The 23,608-nt window shown below is 49.9% G+C and overlaps 8 protein-coding genes across 8 annotated transcripts; 5 read left to right on the top strand and 3 right to left on the bottom strand.

Annotated features, from left to right (window-relative positions):
• The first annotated feature begins 524 nt into the window (after positions 1-524).
• On the top strand, positions 525-4,315 carry F5B22DRAFT_598814 (armadillo-type protein). The gene is made up of 4 exons (XM_047974409.1): positions 525-1,189; positions 1,266-1,336; positions 1,410-3,899; positions 3,955-4,315. Exons 1-4 carry the CDS (start codon positions 1,033-1,035, stop codon positions 3,979-3,981), a joined length of 2,745 nt encoding a protein of 914 aa, XP_047832935.1. The 5' UTR covers positions 525-1,032; the 3' UTR covers positions 3,982-4,315.
• On the bottom strand, positions 4,316-7,476 carry F5B22DRAFT_598817 (P-loop containing nucleoside triphosphate hydrolase protein). The gene has a single exon (XM_047974410.1). The coding sequence runs from the start codon at positions 7,281-7,283 to the stop codon at positions 4,431-4,433; it is 2,853 nt and encodes a 950-aa protein (XP_047832936.1). The 5' UTR covers positions 7,284-7,476; the 3' UTR covers positions 4,316-4,430.
• A 170-nt stretch (positions 7,477-7,646) lies between these two features.
• Positions 7,647-8,446, top strand: F5B22DRAFT_644660 (DnaJ domain-containing protein; the record flags this gene model as incomplete). Its single annotated transcript, XM_047978460.1, has 3 exons — positions 7,647-7,733; positions 7,794-7,837; positions 7,909-8,446. The coding sequence occupies 3 exons, from the start codon at positions 7,647-7,649 to the stop codon at positions 8,444-8,446; spliced, it is 669 nt and encodes a 222-aa protein (XP_047832937.1).
• Positions 8,447-8,676: 230 nt separating this feature from the next.
• Positions 8,677-11,081, bottom strand: F5B22DRAFT_56549 (uncharacterized protein). The gene is made up of 2 exons (XM_047973091.1): positions 10,550-11,081; positions 8,677-10,482 (listed from the first exon to the last, which is right to left on the bottom strand). Exons 1-2 carry the CDS (start codon positions 10,943-10,945, stop codon positions 8,908-8,910), a joined length of 1,971 nt encoding a protein of 656 aa, XP_047832938.1. The 5' UTR covers positions 10,946-11,081; the 3' UTR covers positions 8,677-8,907.
• A 528-nt stretch (positions 11,082-11,609) lies between these two features.
• Positions 11,610-14,355, top strand: F5B22DRAFT_56563 (uncharacterized protein). The gene is made up of 4 exons (XM_047973092.1): positions 11,610-12,470; positions 12,535-12,603; positions 12,666-12,851; positions 12,908-14,355. Exons 1-4 carry the CDS (start codon positions 11,831-11,833, stop codon positions 14,128-14,130), a joined length of 2,118 nt encoding a protein of 705 aa, XP_047832939.1. The 5' UTR covers positions 11,610-11,830; the 3' UTR covers positions 14,131-14,355.
• A 67-nt stretch (positions 14,356-14,422) lies between these two features.
• Positions 14,423-15,206, bottom strand: F5B22DRAFT_644663 (uncharacterized protein; the record flags this gene model as incomplete). The annotated part of the gene is made up of 3 exons (XM_047978461.1): positions 14,423-14,500; positions 14,645-14,883; positions 14,993-15,206. 3 exons carry the CDS (start codon positions 15,204-15,206, stop codon positions 14,423-14,425), a joined length of 531 nt encoding a protein of 176 aa, XP_047832940.1.
• Positions 15,207-18,312: 3,106 nt separating this feature from the next.
• Positions 18,313-19,211, top strand: F5B22DRAFT_644665 (isopentenyl-diphosphate delta-isomerase; the record flags this gene model as incomplete). Its single annotated transcript, XM_047978462.1, has 3 exons — positions 18,313-18,505; positions 18,579-18,917; positions 18,979-19,211. 3 exons carry the CDS (start codon positions 18,313-18,315, stop codon positions 19,209-19,211), a joined length of 765 nt encoding a protein of 254 aa, XP_047832941.1.
• A 2,043-nt stretch (positions 19,212-21,254) lies between these two features.
• Positions 21,255-23,033, top strand: F5B22DRAFT_653845 (uncharacterized protein; the record flags this gene model as incomplete). The annotated part of the gene is made up of 3 exons (XM_047979754.1): positions 21,255-21,559; positions 21,630-21,882; positions 22,118-23,033. 3 exons carry the CDS (start codon positions 21,255-21,257, stop codon positions 22,391-22,393), a joined length of 834 nt encoding a protein of 277 aa, XP_047832942.1. The 3' UTR covers positions 22,394-23,033.
• Between the last annotated feature and the right edge of the window lie 575 nt (positions 23,034-23,608).

Genomic DNA, 23,608 nt, shown 5'->3' on the forward strand with positions numbered 1-23,608 from the left:
GCAGCTCCTCACAAACCTCTTTACTCTTGTCTGGTTTTCTAAAATTCTAATAACCCCCCCCCCCCCCCCCCCCCCCCCCAGGATTTCCTCCGATATATAATTGTGTACTTGTCCTGAAAGCTGTGAAATCGAATAACTACGGGCTTTGTATGCACCTGATACTACCTACTACTTATTTAATGGAGATGCGTAAGGTTTCTTCCACATAACTTGACAAGGCAACCTGAACGCTCAAGTCTTGCTACTTTAGGTCATTGGAGCTACTTGGCTGTACAGTACGTATAGCTTAATAGAAGATGTATCTTGATCTTACTGTATATGGTTTTTTCGGAATATTATTATACTATTGCTTTGAAACTTGGAAATAACTAACCTAGGTTATATGTACTGTAGTATTTTGCTATCTACTCGGGCGAATTGTTAGGGAGGACATTGGCCCTATAGTCGGAAATTCCTCTATACACTGTACAATACACTGTTTCGCTCACCACATGCTGGAATTGCTCTGATTGGGCCAGTGAACAAGGCTTCGAGGCAGCATGGACCACTTATCACTCGCTATCTACTACGGTATACCTAGGTATGTAAAGAGTTCTGAGTTACTACCTAGGGTAGGTTAGTGTAGGCGGCAGAGGGTCGCGTAATGTACTGCGGCGCCCAACTCAATCGATCCCTACCTAACCCTACCCACTGGCTCTGCCTATAGGTACCTACTGGCCCAGCCTTGGAAGCTACCTACCGCCGACTCTGACTGACCGACCAGACAGCAGCCGTAGCTCACCTACTTACATATCACATATCCATCCACCCATCTCTAAACCATTCCATTTCAACGTCGTCACCGCGCCACGTCCCATTTACCATCACCACCACTTCCGACAAACAATTATCTCCACGTAGTGAACCATAATTACTATCCATACATTATCAGGTATCGCCCAAGACTGCCTCTACCAGCATTGATCTTGGCAGCTCTTTCCCCTTCTGCATCCCCCGCCTGCACCGGCCTCTTCCGCTACCGCCACGGCCATCATGGCACCCAAAAAGAACACATCCAGTGTGACCAACAAGGCCGGGGACAAGGGCAAGGGCAAAGCCAAAGCCACTGATGGCAAGGCTGATGAGCCTCAGAAGGACAACGATGCGCTTCCGCAGCCGGATAGTAAGAAGGGCGACGACAAGGACGATGGTAGGCTCGCATTGTCTATTTGCTCTGTCTTTTAAAAACACCCCCGCCCCCCGACCATGGCTAACTATTTCTGCAGCCACAGAGGAACTCAGTGAGGAGGACCAGCAGCTCAAGAGCGAGCTGGATATGCTCGTCGAGCGCTTGAAGGTAAGCACTCGCCCGTCTGTTCCCGTTCCCTATCCGCACCCTGTGACGAACCCGCCGCTGACCATCTATCTAGGAATTAGATGCCTCACTATACAAACCCTCTCTGGAGGCTATGAAGACCTCAATCAAAACTTCCACCTCCTCCATGACTGCGGTTCCGAAACCCCTCAAACTCTTAAGACCACACTACGAATCACTAACAAAGCTATACGAAACCTGGCCCGAGGGTGACGACAAGGCATCTTTGGCCGACGTGCTCTCCGTGATTGGTATGACCTTCTCGGACGAGGATTGTCAAGATACTCTAAAATACAGGTTGCTATCCCCTTCAGAGGATATCGGGTCGTGGGGTCACGAGTACACCCGGCACCTGGCCTTGGAGATTGGCGAGGTATACGCGAAGCGAGTTGCAGCGGATGAGTACGTGGATGACCTTGTAGATCTTGCCCTGCTTCTCGTTCCACTCTTCCTAAAGAGTAACGCAGAAGCCGATGCCGTCGATTTGATGAGCGAGCTGGAGATTATTGAGCAGCTACCCGGCTTTCTTGACGAAAACACATATTCCCGGGTCTGCTTATACCTCGTCAGCATGGTCAACCTACTGACTTTCCCCGAAAATAAACAGTTCCTTCACGTTGCTCATGATATATACAGAACTTACGGCGAACATACCCAGGCCATGGTAATAGCAATACGGCTGAATAATCGTAAGCTAATCGTCGATGATTTTAAAGCTACAAAAGACCCAGCCCTAAGAAAACAATTGGCGTTCATGGTGGGCCGCCAAAAAATCGTCTTGTACTTAGACAAAGACGAGAACATCTCCGAGAAGGATGCAAACGAAATCGAGGACGCCCTCACCAACATCAAACTTTCTGAATATTTCAAGACACTGGGCAAGGAGCTCAATATTCTAGAACCCAAGAGTACCGAAGATATCTACAAGAGTCACCTAGAAAGCAGCCGTGTAGCTGGTATGACCAACCTCGACTCTGCTCGGCATAACTTGGCGGCTGGCTTTGTCAATGCCTTCGTCAACGCCGGCTTCGGTCACGACAAAATGATGTTACACGGCGATGAGAAAGATGCCTGGGTTTGGAAGACCAAAGATGAGGGTATGATGTCGACGGTTGCTTCCCTGGGAACTTTGCTCATGTGGGATATCGAAGGCGGTCTTGACGTCATTGATAAATACACTTACGCACAAGAACCCCAGATCTTGGCTGGCGCTATGTTAGCTATTGGCATTCTGACCTCAGGGACTCGGGTAGATAGCGATCCCGCACTGGCGCTATTAGCAGATCCAGATCGGTTGGAGCATCAGAGCCCACTTGTACGGGTTGCTAGTGTTATGGGCTTGGGTCTTTCATATGCCGGGTCCCGCAAGGAGGAACTCCTAGAATTCCTTTTGCCTATGGTTTATAATCCGAGCCTAGACATCCAGATGAATGCCATGGCTGCGCTGTCACTGGGTCTCATTTTCGTCGGTTCCGCCAACCCCGAAATCAGCGAGGCCATAGTGATGCTGGTGATGGATGGAGAGTACAAAACTAAGCTGGCGGACAAGTGGGCCAGGTTTATTAGCCTTGGCCTGGGCCTTCTATACTTCGGCCGTCAGGAAGAAGCTGAAGTCATGTTAGAAACGCTGAAGGCTGCGGATCATCCAGTGGGTCGTCCTACCTCTGTTCTTACTGGGATTTGTGCCTGGGCCGGTACTGGTGCCGTTCTAAAGATTCAAGAGCTGCTACATATATGCAATAACCACATCGAAGAATCCGAAGACAGGAAAATGGATGAGCTGGAGCAGATTTATGCTGTTCTAGGAATTGCTTTAGTCGCCATGGGCGAGGACATAGGCCAGGATATGGTTCTACGTCAATTTAGCCATTTGATGCATTATGGCGAGTCCAACATTCGGCGCGCTGTGCCTTTGGCGCTGGGCTTGATTAGCCCTAGCAATCCTCAAATGAAGATATATGATACGTTGTCACGGTACAGTCACGATAACGACAATGACGTTGCAATCAACGCTATTTTCGCCATGGGCCTCTTGGGCGCCGGCACCAACAACGCCAGATTAGCCCAGCTTCTGCGGCAACTTGCTAGTTATTACCATCGAGATCAAGAGTCTCTATTCATGGTTCGTATAGCACAAGGCCTGTTGCACATGGGTAAGGGCACAATGACCTTAAACCCCTTCCACACTGACCGCCAAATCCTTTCGGGCGTTTCGACGGCTGGTCTGCTGGCAGTTCTCGTCGCCATGATCGACGCTAAACAGTTCATTACTTCCAACATGCATTATCTCCTCTATTTCCTAGTTACCGCTATGCACCCTCGGTTCCTTGTCACTCTCGACGAAAACCTGAAGCCACTGACGGTCAATGTACGTGTCGGTCAAGCCGTCGACGTCGTTGGCCAGGCGGGTCGCCCCAAGACCATTACTGGATGGCAGACGCAAAGCACCCCCGTACTCTTGGCGTATGGTGAGCGTGCGGAATTAGAAGATGAGGAATATATCAGCCTCAGCAGTACTTTAGAAGGACTTGTCATCTTGAGAAAGGTAAGTGCATCGACTCGTTGTCTTTGTTCGAATCGCAGCTAACATACTTCCAAAGAATCCGGATTGGGAGGTAGAAAAATAGCATGCTCCCCTTGTTCTTCGATGATTCTTAGAAGAGTTTATTGCAGATAGTAACTCAGAAGCTGCTTGGTGGGGAAGAGAAGTTGTGATGATAAAACGACCATCATTTCGACTGCTCTCCATCGTCGAATTCTTTTCGAGGTGGACGATTATTATGGGTCAAGACAAACGATGATGAATGTATTTTTAAGGTGACACTGAGTAAAGCACGGGCTTGACGAATGTGCATTCGGCAGGACGATGGAAGAAATATAGACAGACTGTGCATGTGTTAATGGCTGCTGTTCTAATTGTGCAAATCGTAGATTCAGTGAAACTAGAAACTGTAGAAGAATCGTTCTTTTATTTATCCCTTGGTGCTTTTCAAAGTCTACCCCAACCAGCCTCTCTCATATATAGTGTTATATTAGCTATACGTTGCGCTGCATTGCTCCACTCGTTCCATTTCCCTCACTTCCTCGAAGGCCGGGCATTCTTCTGCCTGCGCAACTCCTTCTGCTTGCGGTCCTTGCGGATGTCGTCCGCATTCCTGAGCTCCTTCTTATTGCCGTCGCCGTCGCGGAAGCGGCCGACGCGCTTCTCCTTGGCCTCGGCCACGCGCTTCTTGCGCGCGTGGTAGTCGTCGCGGTACTTGTCTGCCGCCTTGGGCGCCTTCTCCTGCTTGTGCTTGTACCGCGCGCCGCCGCCCAGGATCGTGGTGGCACCGGAGCTCCCTGGTCCGCGCCGCTCCGCCTCGCCTATGCGCGGCAGACGGCCGACGCGCTGCTCCTTCTTCCACCTCTCGAAGCGGCCGCTCTGGAACGTCGAGGCGATCTTCACGCCGGACTCGCCGCGGACGTACTTCACGCCGCTGGTGCTGCCGGCGCTCTTGGGCTGTTGCATCCGGCTGCCGTCTTCGTCGTTGTTGCGAGAGACGTATTTGTTGCTCTTCTTGTCCCAGCGTAGACCGGCGCGCGTTGGCGCGCCGAAGGATTTCGCGCCCTCGTCGTTCGTCAGGTCGAAGGTTGCGCTGCGCGCTGCTTCGAAGAAGTTCCCGCTCGCGTTGGATTGCCCGCCGGAGTGCACGCCGTAGCCGCGCGTCTCGGCGGCGTTGATGGTGCGCGGCTCGTAGGCCATGAATTCGGGGTCGCGGAAGTCAGAGGACTTCTTGGCGGCTTTGCTGCTTTGGCGAGATTTGTTGCCGGGTCCAGGGTCCGTGTGGTTGGATATTGTTACCTCCATTTCGGAGTCGGAGTCTATGGGTTCTGGTATCTCCTCGTCATCGTCTTCATCATCGTCTGATGCCTCCTCGGTTTCGCCAACTTCTACACCAAACTCGTCGGCATCTTCTGCGTCATCAGCATCCTCGTCTGAGGCTTCGTTGGATTCCGTTTCCTTGTCTTCTCCCCCAGTCGCTGTTCTCCGGGATCCGAAGCGCTCTCGGATCGACTTCATGACTTCCGCCTCCTTGCTCCGTCCGCCCTTGGCTCCCCTGCCAATTTCGAATATTGTTTCTTGCGGTTTAAAGCCACCAATCTTGGCGAGCATTTCCGCCCGCTCATCCTCGATGGCGCTGGCGTCATCACCATATAAAGGATGGACCTGGGAAAAGCCTTTGGAGGCAACTACTTCTCGCGCCCGACGCGCACTTTGGCTAGAGGCGCTGTTGCGAGTCTTGAGATAGAGTTTCTCAGCCTTATCGGAAACACGTAGTAAATTGGCAAGATCGGAGTCGTCCGCCAAGACCTTATTGAGCCATTCTGTGTAATTCTCGACCTTGCTTCGGACTGGAGCACCGACGACCATGTCTGATGTGAAACTCGGCGTTCCTTTCCCCTCCTTGCCAAGAATCAATTTCTGCCCGAGAAATAGTTGAAGATCCAGGAGGTATGGGACGTCGGTATCCTTTACAAGACTAAAGGCCCATCCACGCATACCTGCTCGAGCGACACGTCCTACTCTATGGATATACAACTTGGGAGTTGCGGGAAAGCTATAATTGATAGCGTTGGAAAGGAGCGGTATGTCTATACCTCTCGCGGCAACATCGGTAACCACCAATATGTTAGATCGTCCTCTTCGGAAATTGTCAACCTGCGTTTTTCTTGCTGTCTGGTCTAAAGAGCCATAGACGTATGAAACAGCAAAACCGGCTGCAGTAAGCATCGTCTGAAGGAACTCTACATGGTGTGAGGTGGACGTGAAGACGATGGTGGCGTGAGGCGAGGGTTTCTGCTTCTCGTGAGAGGCGTCAGGGCCCCTTTTCCTTTTTTTCGAAGAGTTTTCGGATAAGTCTGTAACTCCCTCCGGTAAGCCGGTAGGTATCTTGATAACGTCATGCAAAATATGTAGGAGGGCACCGAGTTTTTCGTCCCCTTTAACACTAAAGACAGCCGCCTCGAGATCTGGGCTGACCTTTGTGTCGGCGTCTAGTCGTACTAGGGTAGGGTCCTGACATCCAGCTCTAACAAATTCGGTAACAGAGGAAGGTAGCGTGGCTGAGAAAAGTAGCGTCTGGCGAGTTGGCGGCAGAGAATGAAGAATCTCTTGAAGTTGTGCCGCAAATCCCATCTCGAACAGACGATCTGCCTCGTCGAAAACAACATATTGCATCTTAGCTAGACCCGTAACATTCAAGTTCATTTCGACTAATAAATGCAAAAATCGACCGGGAGTCGCAATTATGATATCTGGATTCGCCGTCATGTTTGCGAATTGCTCGTTCAGTGAGTCACCTCCAACACACAACATCGTTTTAAGATCCGTTCCACGTGTAAAGCTCTTCGTGACGCTCAGAGTCTGGATAGCGAGCTCACGGCTAGGACTTAATATCAAGGCGCGCGCCCCCATGTTTGGCGAATGCGCTTTCAGAGTTTGAACCATAGGAATTAGGAAAGCGGCAGTTTTCCCCGAACCCGTCCTGGCCATAGCTAGGAGATCTTTTCGTTGCAAAATTAATGGTATCGTCTTTCGTTGAATAGGTGTCGGAACTCTGAATCCCACCCTTGTAATTGCTTTGAGAAGATTTCCATTCAAACCCATAGATTGAAAACCTCCACCCTTCTTAAGTGTCGTGCCCTTGAGGTTCGAGTTCTTCCGAAACGCAGCAGCCTGCTTCAACGCGATGAAAGCCTCATCGTCATCGCCTTTGTCGCCATCATCGCCATCGAGGAGATCTTCAACGTCGAAGCTGAATCCATCTTGCAGCTCAGCATGTTTCGTCTTCGCCTGTGAGCTCTCATCCCCATTAGTGAGCAGAGACCCTAGAATGTCGACCTCATTCTCAGAAAGCGCGGGGGAAGCGGCGCGAGGCATTTTGAACATAGAAGCCTTGTATTATATGATTCTAGGTGAAGATCATTTAAGAAACAGTGCGCGACATCCCCTGGTCTTCAACTTGATATTGAGGTGGATGTTACATGGAGGCTCACATGGGGGCCAGAACAGACAACTTTTTTGGTTATCAGCAAATGCTTGGACTCCTGATAAGATGCCGGACCCACTTGGCTGCAACAGGTACAGGAAGCTAAAAATACAGCCCCACCTCCAGAATCGCATTCCAACCCAGACCTGGCGCCAGTTGGATGACCGACCCTGTTTCCCCAGACTAATCCTTCTCCCTCGACTACTTTCCGAACTCACGAGACCAATTCAGCGTCCAGTCCGGCGGAAAGAGGAGGCGTCAAAATGTCCTCGAAAGATTCAGACCTCCCGCTGAAAGATGACAAAGATGCACTCGACTCTCTGGAGGCCGAGTCCAAGGAGTTTGACAAGGTAAGTCGGAAAACCGACTCGTACAGTACTGGTGCTACAGGTAGACTGACCTGATAACAGGATGCCGAGATAGACCGTATCTTGAAGGCCTTCCGACTAGATGCGTAAGTCTCATCAGATATCTTCCCAAGCCTTGTACTGTTTAAACTACGTGTTATTAACGAAGCCCATGCAGCTACGCCGTTCTTGACCTGCAACCGGGTGTACCCGAGTCCGATATCAAGATTACATACCGCAAGAAATCGCTACTAATCCACCCGGACAAGACCAAGAACCCTCTAGCCCCCGATGCCTTTGATCGGTTGAAGAAGGCTCAGACCGAGCTGATGGATGAAAAACATCGAGAGCGACTTGACGAGGCCATTGCCGACGCCCGTATGCTGCTGATCCGCGAGAACAAATGGACTGTTGACAGCCCGGAGCTCAAAACCCAGTCATTCGCCAAGAAGTGGCGCGACAAGACGCGCGAGGTCCTTATCGAGAACGAGGTGCGCCGTAAGCGGCAGGCGAAAGCCCAATTGCAGGAAGAAGGCCGCGAGCAGCGCAAGGTCGACGAGGAGCTTGACGCCCGCAAGCGCAAGCGTCAGCATGAGCAAGACTGGGAGGCGACCCGCGACCAGCGCATAGACAGCTGGCGCCAGTTCCAGAAGGGCAAATCAAGCGGCGGCGACGATGGCAAGAAAAAGAAGAAGAAGCTCAAGCCTATCGGCTGAAGATGGAAGGCTAAGGATTTGGTTTTTTTACAGAGGCTGAAACACTGCACACGACTATGATGAAGAATTATGAACGGCGATAAGGACGGAATCAATTTGTGGCAGATATTCTCTACACCGGCTGAGAAGTGAGTTCTAATGATAGACCATATCACTTTTAACGAACCTAACTCCCTTAGTTCTCTTGACGCTTCATCGCGCGCCTATCGCATCTTCCCTTATCTCATCGGTCGTCTCACTCTTGTGACGACTTACCTTCATTACCGTGGACTGATCAGCGAGGTATGTTTTGATTGACTATTTTGATCATGATATATATGGCCAGTGAAACATACTTGTCTCAATGAAGGTGACTTGTTTCCTTTTTATTAACCTAGATGGTACCGGTTTACACGGCTCTAAATCTTAGTTGAGTCGTACTATGAGACTCCAAGAACTTCAGCCTGAGACAACTGTCTACCCTATGGTCGATGCTTCTGCTTGTACTGGATGAACCTAGAAAGGTTCAGGCTTGCTTCCTCCGCCCGAGCTCGAAGCTCACTTGACTTCCTCTTATCTACCGTCTTAACCATCGCCTTCACCTTTGGTACTGTCGCCTCTATGTGCTGCAAAAAGTTGTCCTTCCAGAACACCTCTCGGTCATGGGTGCTCTTCTCATCGCCATAAATATCAAACAACTGGTTGAGTGCCTCAACGGAGTCCGCGGCGGGTGTTTCAGGCAGCGCAGCAACCACTGTGACGAGGAAAACACCGATTTCGCGGTTCAGGGCGACTGGTGCTGGGTCGAGAGCTAGCTGGCCGAGTACCCCTATACACTTCACCCCTAGGCTTTGGAAAGGGTCTTCTGTGCTACCGTCTAGACTTTTTGACGCGTGATAGAGTGATATGAACTTCTTGTGCTCATCTCCTTTTAAAAACGATTGCTCATGCAATGTTCGAGCAACCGCCCACGCAAGGCTCGTCACGATAGTGGCCAAGCTAACATCAGATGTATTGCTACCCAGGACCGGCGCTACTGCATTGTTCCACATGAGTTTCGCCACCGGTATCCAGGCTTGTAAAATAGCAGCATTTGCACCTTCGCTAAAGTCAATGCAGCTTACTGTCCATGCAACATTGCTGAGCGCAGTAAGAGCGTGGGTGCGAATTAGAGTCGATAATTCGTCCGTTCCCTGGATGGTCTGGAAGAGTTTCACTGCTTGTGGGATCGCTTTCTGAATTAATTCCCTCAATGTTGGCAAATCGTCGATGCCCGAGGGCGCATCTGCATCGTCGTCTGCTCCTGTTACCATGTCCATGTCAGCTTCCATTTCGTCTTCATCCATCTCATCATCTTCATCAGCCAATTTTTCGTCGCCAGAGATGTCTTCTTCATTATCATCTGCATCCATCGCATCGTCTTCACCGTTTAATCCTTCCCGAACTGGTTTCTTCGCTCGGCTCCCTTTGCCAAGTGAATCCTGTAGGGCCGTTCCAATTGATGCTAGGACTTCGAGTGCCATTTGTAGGATGTCTGCCGGACTCCCCGAGCTATTTCCATTTGTCATATCATCTTTCAGGCTGGTACGCTCCAGAGTCTGAGATAGTGTGGGGACGAGGATAGCATCGCAAGCCCCATCTCTGCCGGGATTCTGGTCGTTCCAGTCCATTACTGAGAATATATTGTGGAGCACACCACAAGCAAAAGCAGCTTTGAAGCCATCGCTATTCTTGAAAGTCATCAGGTGCTTGTAGCATTGATGTGTGCTGTCGCCGAGAATGGCTTCCACGAACTGGCGGTTATCCTCAGATAGAGTGATCATGCATGAAAGTGCACTTCTAATTACTGATGCTGTGGTGGAGTCATATGATACCAAGGTGAAGAGAAACCGCAGAATTTCTTGGTTCTGGCTGGACGCATCAAGCGCTTCATCTTGAGCTGCGGCCAGGGCTGATATGATTTCGGTGAGCGCCTCGGCAATACACCAAACGAAATTCTGCTCGGCTTTGGACCTCTTGCTAAAAGCGGCATTTGGCGAGTTTATAGCTTCGGTAATCTAACTAACGTTAGCAAAAGTTGTAGATATTTTAAAAGTCAACAATGAGTTTTAGGAGATTCCTTACTTTTGTAGAGGCATGTTGAACAGCAGTGAGCACATCTATCCGGTATAAATGTACACAGAAGTCGGCCTCTTCCTCGGCTGTGAGAACCCTCAAGATTTCCCAGCCGGCCGCCCTGCTTTCTAAGCTTGCGTCTGTCAAGGTCTCTGTGAGAAGAATGTGAACGATCTGCTCCCGTAACAGTAACTTCCGGCACTTGGTATCCTGGACTATATTGGCTATAGCACCAGCAGCGGTAGTGCGACTCTTAGGGTCGGAGCTCTGGAGATCCTTGATGACTGGGAGGATACTCTTCTCGCGGATGGCAGCCAGTTCAGGGTCTGAGGGCGGCTTCACAGGCTTTGCGATAGGGTCGGAGCGCTGGCCGCCTTTGGCTCTATTCCGCCTAGACTTGGCCATGTCGATTATTTGAATTTTACACTAGAATGCAATCTGTAGACCCAAAAAGCCTTAACGGCGACTTCGAACTCACTCGTAATCGTTGTTCGTGACGCCGCCTTGAAGTGGTTGAATAATATTCAAATTCGGAAAAATTTCCAGGGATCTAAGTACATGTGATGCCCCGCTACAGACCGTACCTGTTAATGCTGCCCCACGGTTGTCTCGTTTTTTTGCCTGGAGGCCGACGAGGCGCAGAAGCTGTGGTGGGGGCTTTGGTGAAGAAGATCCACAGGCTGTCTCGGGCACCCTGGGCAGACCTGGGCAGACCCCAAACGCCTGTACCACTTAGACAGCCCGCTAGCCCACCCGGGAAATAGGCACTGACGGTCCCCTAGCCGGTCCCTACATGATAAGCGGCTCAGGCATCCGATAGTGGATGCATCCCCCATCAAATGCGGCATGGCTGAGGGTCTCTGGAGCTTCTGCGACGGCGCACGAGGGCCAGTTTGATACAACCTCCTCCGCTATTCCTCTTCCTCATCGTCACCGGGCTCTTATCACTCATCTAGGCAGTGTAGACATCGGGAGGTGTAGCCGCCAAGTGTCGCGAATGGGCAATTGGGTCCTCGGTCTTTTCGGTTTCAGCCAGAGCTTTCTGGCCATTGATTCCGGAAGAATACCCAGGTAAAGACACGCCATCTACCTACATCAGCCGGTCCCTGCATCAGCTTAAGCAACCAAGCTCCATCCTACACCCTCCATCCACCCTGTCCATCCACCCCGAAGCTCGGGCCGCGACATGTGAAATGCCGCTTTGAACTCTTCAAAGCCGCTGATAACCACACAATATCGGCTGACCTGTCTACCTTTTTTCGCAATTGGTTTTGCTACGGAAGACTCTTGATGCGTGGATGGAGGAAAATGCGGAGCTTCTTGATGAGCGACGAGGAGCTCGGCAAGAAGGATGACGACCACAAGCTCGTCGGCGGCGCCCGACAGCGGCATTCGCCTTCCTGGCAGCCATCTCGCGGCCCGCCACGACGCTCAATCAAGCGTATCGGTCTAGTGTTGGCCGTAGCCCTTGTCGTCTACCTCTTCGTTCACAACATCCCCAAACTCGGCCCCGACGATCGAATGCGCCGCCCCGAATACGCACGTGTTCCCGGCCGCCCTGCCTCGCGCCTTGGTCATTCGTCCACTGAGAATGTCATGCATCCCCCAGACCCCGATGCGCAGGCGCAGACACGGATACTTGCACCAGATACCACGGAGAGGAACTTCAATGGGCCCTTCAAATTTCTCAACCTAGCGTCGACGCTGCAGGCGATTTCAAATTTGAGAGGGAGCCAGCCGGAAAACAAAAACATTCTATTCGCAGCCGCCAGTCTCAAAAGTGCCGCCACTCTGTTGCCAATGGCATGCCAGATGGGGTTAGGAACGAGGAACTACGTGCACTTTGCTCTCCTCGGTCGAACCAGCATACGTATGCAACAGTTGTGGGATATCAATGGAATTGACAAATCCTGTATCATCATCTTCCATGGTATGACGTCTCAAAATCACTCTCTTTTAGGCATTGCGGTACTGTCTGGCTGACTATATGAAAGATGCTCGCCCGAACTATGCTGAGATTTCGACGGATGGAAGACTAGAGAAATCTGTCTTCCGCGGGCTTCGTATGTTGAGTCCATTGGAATACTCACTTATAATTCGATAAGCTTTCACTAATTCAATACAGACCATATCCATAACTATATGCACCCCCAAGTTATCATTGTGGATGGGACGAATAATGAGGAGACTTTCTTTACTAGGGGACTGAAACAACATCTAAAGGTGTCTAAGACTTCTTTAATAGAATTGCCTCGCTTTGCACCGAAGTCTCTTGATTGGATAACGAGACTGGACAGCGCAGCATTGCGAAGTAAGACAATCGGTGGATTCTCTCAGACGTATCAATCGTTTACTAACCAGTCACAGTGTGGAATACAATAAAAATCGACATCTTGATTCAAGCTACCCCGAAGTCTTCAGGGAGCTTGATAAGGCTGCTGAGGTCTCTCAGTACAGCCGACTACACATCGAGTGCCATCCCCCACATCACCATTGAACTTCCTTATCAGATTGACACGAACACCAAGAGGTTCCTTGATTCATTTGTCTGGCCACCTTCACATGTGTCCAACCCAACCAACGAGCGATACATCTCCCTAAGACGCAGATTATCTCGACAGAAATCTACGGAAGAGGAAGCTTCGACACGTTTTTTCGAGTCTTTCTGGCCTGCACAGCCGCAAAAATCTCATGTGCTTGTACTCTCGCCGCATGCAGAAGTCACACCTCAATACTTTAATTGTAAGTCTAAGGTTACTAAGCTTATTCATGACCGTTCTAATCGAATACTGGCAGATCTGAAATATACACTTCTTGAGTACCGCTATTCCGATATGTCTAGATTTCACAACTGGGGTCAGCATCTGTTTGGAATCAGTTTAGAACAGCCCTCAACTACTCTCGATGGCGAAAAGTTGTTCAATCCTCCATTATTCCAACATCCCGAGGAAATCAGTGCTGAAGGCACACCAAACCCTTTTCTGTGGCAGACACCTACTAGTAGCGCGGTGCTCTTTCTTGGCGATAAATGGATGGAACTCCATGACTTCGTCTCAAGAACGATGCAAGTCAAAGAAAACTCCGATGTTGTGCCAACATTACTCTCAGAAAAGCTCGTCAGCAAGCAGCACCCGTCTTGGCTAGAGCATGCTTTGAGGCTGGCTCGTGTCAGGGGTTATTGGTTCCTGTACCCTGGCAAAGAAGTGGCAGAGCATGTCGCAGCAGTCCATGGTGAATTATATGATATACCTGAGGAATATACGGGCTTCAAAACCTCAGTTTCCGACGACGCAAGCGATGAGGCGGTAGGAAACATTCGACAAAAGGTTCGATGGGCGCCCGAGGTCCAGCTATCTTCGCTGTCTGTGCTTGACGCACTCCCGAATGATGGGAATCTCTGGCCGCTCACCGCGCTACCGATCGCGGATTGGCAAGGTACGGAAGTGAGCCCACAGGATTTCCGCACCCGCTCATATGAATACGAGGTCCTGTTCAAGGGGTCTGTTGGCAGGTGTGATGCCGAAACTGGCAAGGGACAGAAGGCTTATGAGACGGCGTCGACGCAGGATTTATTCTGCAATCTGCCCTAAGCTGCGGACTAATTGGCCATAGCCTCGAGTTGTTGATCTCGGAAACTGATTATTCGTTCATCTGAATAAATTTCGAAATTTGTCGTGCGCACACGGATGCACGCGGCCCCGTGATACCATGTACATAAAACAGCATCGCATAACATAGGATAGCATAGCATTATCTCTCGGTGTCTCTTATAAGGGGGATTAGTTATCAATTATCTCGTTCTTTCCATCTCCTTGTTGTCTCTCGTATGTAATTAGGCGGTGTGTGATCACCAGAAGGTCATATACCGGTACACTTGTTCATCTAACCTTGTATCCGGTCGACGACTAGCAAGGCCACGCACGTCCCGAATATCGAGAAGGCTACAAAGGACATTATAGACTGTTGCATCGTGGTTAGTACGGGTCAGCTCTCGTGGAATCTTACTCGTCATATATATATTATATATATCTCCCGCGATCTAACTATAAAAGAAATGGAAAAAAAAAGTAAAGGAACAGGAAAGGCAAGTAAGTAAGTGCATACCTGCGTCCGCCATCCGCTCTGCACAATGGCCACCTTCCGGCTGTACTTGTTGACGGTCTTGATGTAGTTCCCCAGACCGGCGACCAGGCAGGCCACGGAGAGCAGCCAGAAGACGAGGCCGAGCGGCTGCGCTATGTGCTGCTCTAGCGCGGTCGGGGCCGAGCGCAGGTGGAAGGATACTGCGATTGCGACGGCCACGATGGACATGGTGACGCTTAGTCTGAGGGAGGCGAGGAAGGCTGGGATACATGTTAGTTTGCTTTTTTTTTTTTTGGTTGTGGTCGTGGTCTGATCTTTGTAAAATTGGATTTGTTGGATGGATGAATGAGGTCAATGAGGGGGACTCACTCCTCTCGTTCGCGCAGTGGTCCCGCGCATCGCTGTTCTCGTTCTCGAAGAGCAGCGGCCCGAAGAGCGGCCACGTCGTGAACGTGTTCTGGCCCGCGAAGGCGGGCCCGTAATCCTCTATTTCGACGGGGACGCAGGAGAATGGGCCGAGACAGGATGAGAATGAGAATGCCCTCCTGGGCTCATCTTCTACGTCTATTATGGGAGCTTGCATTCTGTGGTGTTATCATATGTTTCTATGTGCCTTTTGAGCTTGCTCTGGTCGAGGACAGTTGATTTGGTCTTTGGTTTGTTTTCTATGATAAGGTCGTGGTATTTGAGGCTGCTTAGATATCTTGGCGTTGCATGGTTTCTTTTTCTCGGGTGTTTTTGTCTGTTGATAAAGATGGACATAGATAAGTATGTAGGTAGTGAGTGAGTGAGAGGCGAGGAGGTAGGTACAGTAGAGGCGGTACTTCACGATGGTGCACATCCCCGCCGACCCACCGAGCCATGCAGCTTCTGTGGGGGGTACCCATGCGCTAGTGTAGACGTCAGATGCTTACCATCACCATTAGTGACTAGTCGACTGGCTCGGACTGGCTGGTCATCTTCTGTTCGGTATTATCGATCATCTGGGGCTCTGTCTGGGGAAGCTTATAGTCTTCAAATTCAATCTACCTAGGTGCCCCAGGCCTTTGTACCAAGTTGTGGAAGATTATTACTTGCATGTAATATGTGGGTATCAGATCTACAGCACCCTTGGTTACATTATCGGGAGTTTTATGGTGTCGTAATTACCTAACATCTTTCTACTAGCCATATATACATGTGATCCGTGTGGCTGGCTGGCAGGCAGGTATCGTGAGATGCACCACAATGTACTAGACATGCAGAATGATAGCAAGCACTGTGCCTACTGTATGGGGCAGCCAAGGAAGAAAAAGGAAGGGATCCCTCGTGATGGTGTGGTCATTGAGCGAAGTCGCCATTGGTTTTACCACATGTGTAACTCTGCGTTCAACTATGAATCGAAGTTCAAGTGACCAGTTCAACTATCTATTCCGTTAGGTGCCTCTGTGACTACGGCCTTGAACGTTTTTGTTTAGTTTGATCTTGCTCTCACTGTTTATTCTTCAAAGGCTGCCCTTCCTGGCTTATCCCGTCGGGGTGGTAATAATATGCCCAGATATCTTGGCCTTCGATAGCCTCCGTAAAGAGTGTACATGCGACTTTCGCAACGGGCTTCAAAGTTTCAGATACGCTGACCGCCACTCCTCGTAGATGACTTCCGATCTTCCTCTGGCTTTCAGTAGTGGACAGCCTGAGGCGCGACGACATCGCATTCGATTGGCTGTCTACGTATGATGGGACGTAGACTAGCTCATCGCTATCTCTTGACAATAGGTTGACCTAAGACCTGTCAGAAAACCATGATAGGCTACACAAACTTTGCGGTTTGACTACATCATTGTGACGCTTACCTCGCTTGGGGTTCGTTCCATTCTGCTGAGACTGTGACGCCAACTAGGGTTGTAAGTCAGATGAGTTGACTGCTCTTCCTCGCATAGCATGAGGTGGAGGTTCCGGGGACCTTATCATAGAGTCAATGGTCAGATATTAATACCTCGATACCCGAGGCTAGGGTGAATCAATTCACATAGTTGAACACCGTGATTATGGCCGGCTGGGGCCCCACTTTGATCGGCCGAGTCTCTCAGGGTAGGTTGCCCAAGGAGAGCGTCTCTTCTCAAAATAAATGTCATACAGCATAGATTTGGGCGCTCTAAGTGAAGGATTCCTCCTGGTTTCGGCCATTTTCTGTTTCGCCGACCGTGGTACTTAACAACGACAAGTCAGCCATGCCCGACACCCGATAGATCTACTACATGTACTCACATCGTTGGTAGCATATTTGTTGTTTACGTACCATCTCGCTCCTGAATCCTTTTGGCTAGCATTGCGTTTTGATACCAGATTCAGGTTCAACTCCGCGGGACAAGCGACGAACAAACCTGTGGAGGGGTAGGCTATTCGTTCAGTTGAAGTCTGTTGTTGGTCAATTCGTTTTGCAAATCATGAAGCACAGCCTGCGTACTCTTTCAATGCACTACACCCCACCAACGATGGCAGTGAAACAAGACCGATGTCTTGGGGCTAGCCTTGGTATTTCTAGGATCCGAAGTATATGTGTAGAAAGAAATCAAATCCCCTCAACGTGTTGTGAGCCGGTATTGAATTCATCCTCTATATCGAACACAAAAGGGAATTCAGATTCCCAGACAGTCTATGTTAAACATGGTTGAACATGGTTTGGAAGAACGGGATTCGGATGTGTCCGTGGGACGGCTGAGGTAATGTATCATTGCGCCATCTTTAAGCCCGGCCTATATCCTTAGTAGGGATGCTCTGGGTAGGAATGCAAACAAGTGAAGTCCCCGCGTATCTGGCTGGATTCGGCTATCTTGGGTGCACAAGTCCAGGTCCCGTCCGGTAGTCTGTAGATATTTTAAGATTGATGGGTGGTTCGTAGTTACAAAGTAGGTGCTCGTAGTAACTCTCGGGTGTCGGGCATCGGTCATCTCACTTGGGAAACTGCCGACTTACAGTAACTGTCGAGCTTTGGCAAATTTCCAGATATGGCATAGTACCTAGGTACATACTTTCGTAGCTCCCAACTAACAGTTACTGTAAGAAGGATTGCCCACGGGGCACACAGCACAGCACAGCTTGCCAACTGTAAAGCGTGCGCAGATACACTTTCCACACTTACACTAAATATCTACGGATATGAAGCTTCCCGAGTTGTGTGTGTAGGCAGGTACTACGTAATGTCTAATAATAATACCGACATTACCTGGCAATGGGAAGTGATTGGAGGACATACATACGTAAGCATCTCCAACCCCGTACTCGGGTTGGTACAGGCAGGTCGGTAGTATGGAGCAATACTATGCACATACATATACCTATGTATCTGCTATGTACCTACTGTCGCTACTCTAGGTACATGTAGCTAGCTACCGAGGCTATCAAGGCGGCCAACGCCAGTCCGGATACTTTCATATACCTACTACCTAGGTAGGTAAGTAGTTACGCGCAGTACTACTCCTAGCGCATCTAACTGGTATTATATCTAGGGGCCCTGCACCTCCTTCTGCAGTACCTAGGTAGGTGCTAACTTACATTTACATAAATCCCCATTGCGTGTATCGTGGGCGATAAAGTCTCCCTAGCCGCCTCCCTTTCGCCCCTCCCGATCCCTCGATCCCTCTCCCTCTCCGTCTCCGTCTCCCATTTTGCACGACCAACGCCGGCACCGCGAATATTCCTTGGCCACAATGTCGTCTTCTACGAGCACAGTCACGCAGAGCGCGCCCTCGGCGGACGCTATTCTGAAGTTATTTCCAGACATCGATACGAGTTCTGCCGAGCTCGAGGGTCACGATGCCGAGCAGATCCGTTTGATGGACGAGGTCTGCATTGTCCTAGACAACGACGACAACCCCATAGGCACTGCTAGCAAAAAGCTCTGTAAGCTCTACGAATCATTCCGGCGCAATAATGCCATCGAGCCATACCCGTGCTAACGCAACGACCCTGCCAGGCCATCTCATGACCAACATAGACAAGGGTCTTTTACACCGCGCCTTCTCGTGCTTCCTCTTTGACGACCAAAACCGATTGCTACTCCAGCAGCGAGCCACCGAAAAGATCACATTTCCGGACATGTGGACTAACACATGTTGCTCGCACCCCCTCGGTATTCCCGGCGAGACCGGCTCGAATCTGCCCGATTCCGTTGATGGAGTTAAGCGTGCAGCCCAGCGTAAGCTTGACCAAGAGCTTGGTATCAAGACGGAACAGGTTCCTTTCGACGACTTCCGCTTCTTGACCCGTATTCATTACAAGGCCCCTAGCGACGGCAAGTGGGGCGAACACGAGAGTGAGTACACCCTTGAAAAGTAAATAGGTTGCTTGGCATTTGATACTAACAGCCGTAACAGTTGACTACATTCTTTTCATCAAGGCCAATGTTGACCTGAATTTGAACCCGAATGAAGTCCGTGACGCCAAATATGTCACTCAAGATGAGCTTAAGGCTCTCTTCAGGGACCCCACATTGAAGTTTACACCTTGGTTCAAGCTCATCTGCGAATCAATGCTTTTTGAATGGTGGAGTAATCTGGATTCTGGTCTCGAGAAATACATGAATGAACCAGACATCAGACGCATGTAGATATTCGCTACGACTGTCCTTGAAACCGGATTGAAAACTTTCGAGCAAACAGGAGAAAGATAAGAAAAGCCAATGCATCAACAAGAAGCTACAGCCGCTTTGAAAATGGGCAATAAAAAAGATAGATAGATGGTCAACTGGCTACCGGCTAGAGATGGCGTCCTGGTCAGGGTTGATCAACATTGCTAGATATCCCCAACCCTTGTCGGCTCTTCGGAACGGGGCTGTTTTTATGTTTCGCCGATGGAGCGGCCAACTATGCATGAGCCGCACTATATACACAACACACGTTTTAAGATAAACCAACAAGATTTGTTTTGGGAGGTTACAACATGACAAGCCAATTAAACGAAACTCGAATATACAAGGGAGCAAGGAGGTGTGAAGCCCGCCTATCTCACGGTGATATGCTCTACCAGGCCCCTACCGTACCAATCATTGAACCCCTCATGTCCATGCGTATAGAGTGTGACCACTGACGACATATTATTGGTGGCATAGTGTGTTAGGTGGGCCACCTTGTCTATTTGATTAAGTCACCTTACCCAGGCAGGAGGTTTCGACGCCGTGAGGCATATATGAGCTCGTAGGTCAGAACAATCCAAGATGGACAAGGGAAACAAACGTCCCAAAACGGCTTTCCTGCCTATCAGAGAGGTGAACCCGTTTGAAGCGCCAGCACCTGAGATATGATCGATATTGTGATCACAAATCTCTAACTACCTACGGCGTACTGCAAGTATGAATGAGAGAGTGATGGTCTAGCCAACAGATGGCTAGAGTAACCCCACCCTGGCCATGCCGGGAAGGGAGGGTTGTCTGACTAGAGTAATACTAGTTGCATTGCATATGCCAGAAGAAGCCTTTGCTACTAGTTTATCATACCCGTACACACATCCAGCCAACCTAGTCACTCTAATCAGCTCCTCCAATCCCGTCCACCGAACTGCATGCCTCGCCGTGCACGAGGTCTTGTCACTCCCCGTCTCCGCGTTTACATAGGTTCCGATAAGCTGGGTCTGCCGCACTGTGGCCGTTGGCGACTGTACTGCTCGGCCTGGGCGGCCACTGCCGCTCCCTCCGTTGGTGATCTCAACCAATAGTTGGCTCTACGATGAAGTGTCTAGCTGTGCAGAGGGCGTCGCTGCAGCGGGTGCCCGTACCGCTGTTGTTTGTCACTGTACCCAGTCCACCTATTTGCCCATTTGCGGCTCAAGCTGACTGCTTGCTTGCCAGAGTATCTGCATTGGCATCCCACACCCCAGGTTTGAGTCGACGTCTTAACACTGTGCTTTTGTGTACAGCTCCGTTTCCTTCTTGTCTTTCCTTGTGTTGCCACTCTTAAGTACCCGTAAGACCCGCAGAGCCCAGTTTCCTGTCTCTCTCTTCCTCTCTCCCTTCTTTTACGTCTTCTCTAACAAGTCGAACCCTATCTCACAAGAACACCCAACTAGACCAATATCTTTCAGGCATCAAGTATCCCAGTAAGGCAAATCTCAATAGAGCTCTTTGCTTTTACAAATAGCATACGGCTCACCGCCTTTGCTAGGGTCTTATCGCTTTCAAAGAGCTACATTGTCGTCGCTCAAAATCATCTGGTCCTTTCTGTGTTAACCCACCCATTACTTATTGAATTCGGTTTAAATCGCTGCTACTTCAGACCTTTCACTCATAACTTGTAGTTATCCTTCGTCCTCACAACATCATCTGTGACGACGTCGATCCCTCGCAAGTACAATCATTCAGTTTTTAGGAGTCATTCACGGGCACATTAACATTGATGTCTGTTGACCTACGAACGAGCCTCAATTGCCTATCGCATCCCAATAGATTTATGCCTATCACCAGAAGTCAACTCTCAAGGGTTCATACTGGTGATAGTATACAGAATATTAATTCTTAAACTTTACGTAGAGTGAGTGATTGAACGAGAAAACTAACGCTTACGTTTCAATCAGCTTCGTGAGAGTGCTGACTTGCAACCACTTGATTCGGCTTTAGTTAGTTAAGACGTTACCAAGAAAACATTCAACTCACTCCAACATGGCGCACGTAAGCAGTAACGTTACCCTTGTTGCGACGAAGAAACGTTCTCTTGTCCCCGTAAACTGGGAGGATCAAGTTCGTGCTATTGGCATCTCGGAGTGCAAAGAAGCGGCGCACTCGCTGGCGCAAGCCTTTGCTACTGACGACCTAGCACAGTATCTTCTCGATGCCGAAGATGCCAAGGACGATGATGAAGCTAAGTGGAGGCTCCATGTCGACATCTTCAACTACATCGTGGCTGCCCACTGCTACAAGGGCGTTGTGACAACGATTGGGCCCGATTACGAGGCAGTAGCGCTCTGGTAAGGAGACATATTCCAGTGCTCATTGCCCTGGAAATAGAGAGAAAGCCATTAACATTTGAAAATATAGGATGCCGCCCGGCAAGGACTCAGATGACTGGCTGACTATCCTTCGCAGTGGTATGTGGAGACTCTACTATCAACTGTCAGCCGAGGGCCGGAGACGCTACTACAGCGAGCTACTGCCCGTCCTTCATCACACGAAGCAGGAGGTTATGGGAGATAGGGATCACGACTGCTACTATCTGGTGTACCTAGGCACTAAACCCAGCGGGCAGCGCCGCGGCTATGCAAGGAAGCTCATCGACCAGATGGCTGCCAAGGTATGTCTTATTGTCACCATATTAAATCACTATTTGTACATCCTTTTACACACTCTTTCTGCTCTACAACACATCTTGATCTACCACCCCTATCCACATCGTATGGATTGGGTCTCAACGACGTAATCGAAAGCCCTATCAAACCCTTCACTATTCCACCGTCAAAAATCATCAGATTAGAACAAAGGAAAAATGAGAGAGAAAAAAATTCGAAAATCTAACGGTGACTTTATAGGCCGACGCCGAGGGCCGCGCCATGTACCTCGAATCTAGTTCTTTGAAGAACAACGAGTACTACAAGAAGTTCGGGTTCGAGATCAAGCGCGATATCTACCTGGGTGCTGACTTGACGGCTACCACTAGTAAACCTTCTTCTCCTACCACCGGCGGCAGCGGGTCTCACGCTCCCGTGCGCCTCACCATCATGGTGCGCGAGCCCCGCAAGCTCAACCTCGCCCACTCGATCCCCATCAAGCTTCACAGCGGCTTCTCTCAAAAGGGCGCTCTATGAAAAGGCTTTTAACAGTATTTGGGGGTGGGCACAAGGAGGGCCGCAAAAAAAGGAAAGGAACGGGGAGGTTGGATGACTTGACGTGAACGCTGCTGATGACGACATTGACATTGATGATTGACAGTAGGACGCGCCCTTCGCTTTCTCTCTTCGGGCTTGCCGTTGCTATTCTCTCTCTCTTTCTCCTTTGTTCCTCGTCTGTCTTGTCCGTGCGTTCCGTTCCGTCATTTCCATCATCTTTCTTGATTTCGGACCGCCCCTTTCCTCTCTCTCTCTCTCTCTTCATTGGCGCCGTCTTCGACACTATCTATCTCGCGCCACTCGTGCTCGTGTGAAAGTGCTCGATGATGAGTTATGGTGATGCTGCTGCTGATGACGATGACGATGACGAATGATTTGATGATTGTGAAGTGGATTGTGCGTTTTGAATTTGCTCTCTTTTTCGCAGCTGCATTTAAACACACACCGTGGCGCCTTGAATTTTTCTGTCCCGTGTTTTTTTTTTTGCTTTGGGGGCTCTAATTTGCATTAGGGTTTTATCGGTTTTCACTTCCTCTTTACATGCGCTCGCGTTTTGTTGCTCGCTCACTTGATTGCACCAGGGCCATCTTATTCCATTCTTATCAAGTTCAACACGATTAACGGCAGACAGGGGGGGCGGGAATGGGGAGAACGTTTCAACAACTAGGTATCTTGCCAATTTAGGAGAGCTTTTTTTTTTTAGACGGAGGAACGGATTATTACTCTTTTCTCGGGTATTATCGTTTCTTCTCTTTTTATTTAGAGGTAGCTTAACTTGAGCTTAGCTTAGTTAGTTTACTTAGCCTGGTAAACCTTATACACACTTGCCATTCGTCCCTTTTTTGCCTTTATTTACTTCCTCTGTGTAGACATGGACATGAACTACGCCGTGAATTCATTCATGGGTTTTCTATACCCGCCTAGCCATTATGCGTCCTCAAATTTCCGTGATCAAATGTCGTAAACACCTAGCTAACGCCACCATTGCCATTTCATACTACGGCCCTCTTTCCCGACGGCAGGCGCATTGACCCGGGCAGAATTTGTGATATATCTTCGATGCCGTACTTCAAGGTCTCGGCATAAGGGATTCTCTACGTTTTTAATTGGGGGGGGGGGGGGGGGGGGGGGGGGGGGGGGGGGCGGGGCGGGGGGGGGGGGGGGGGGGGGGGGGGGGGGGGGGGGGGGGGGGGT

Source organism: Xylaria bambusicola, assembly GCF_022495145.1.
Source record: "Xylaria bambusicola strain CBS 139988 unplaced genomic scaffold F5B22scaffold_11, whole genome shotgun sequence".
In the NCBI taxonomy this organism is placed as follows: domain Eukaryota; kingdom Fungi; phylum Ascomycota; class Sordariomycetes; order Xylariales; family Xylariaceae; genus Xylaria; species Xylaria bambusicola.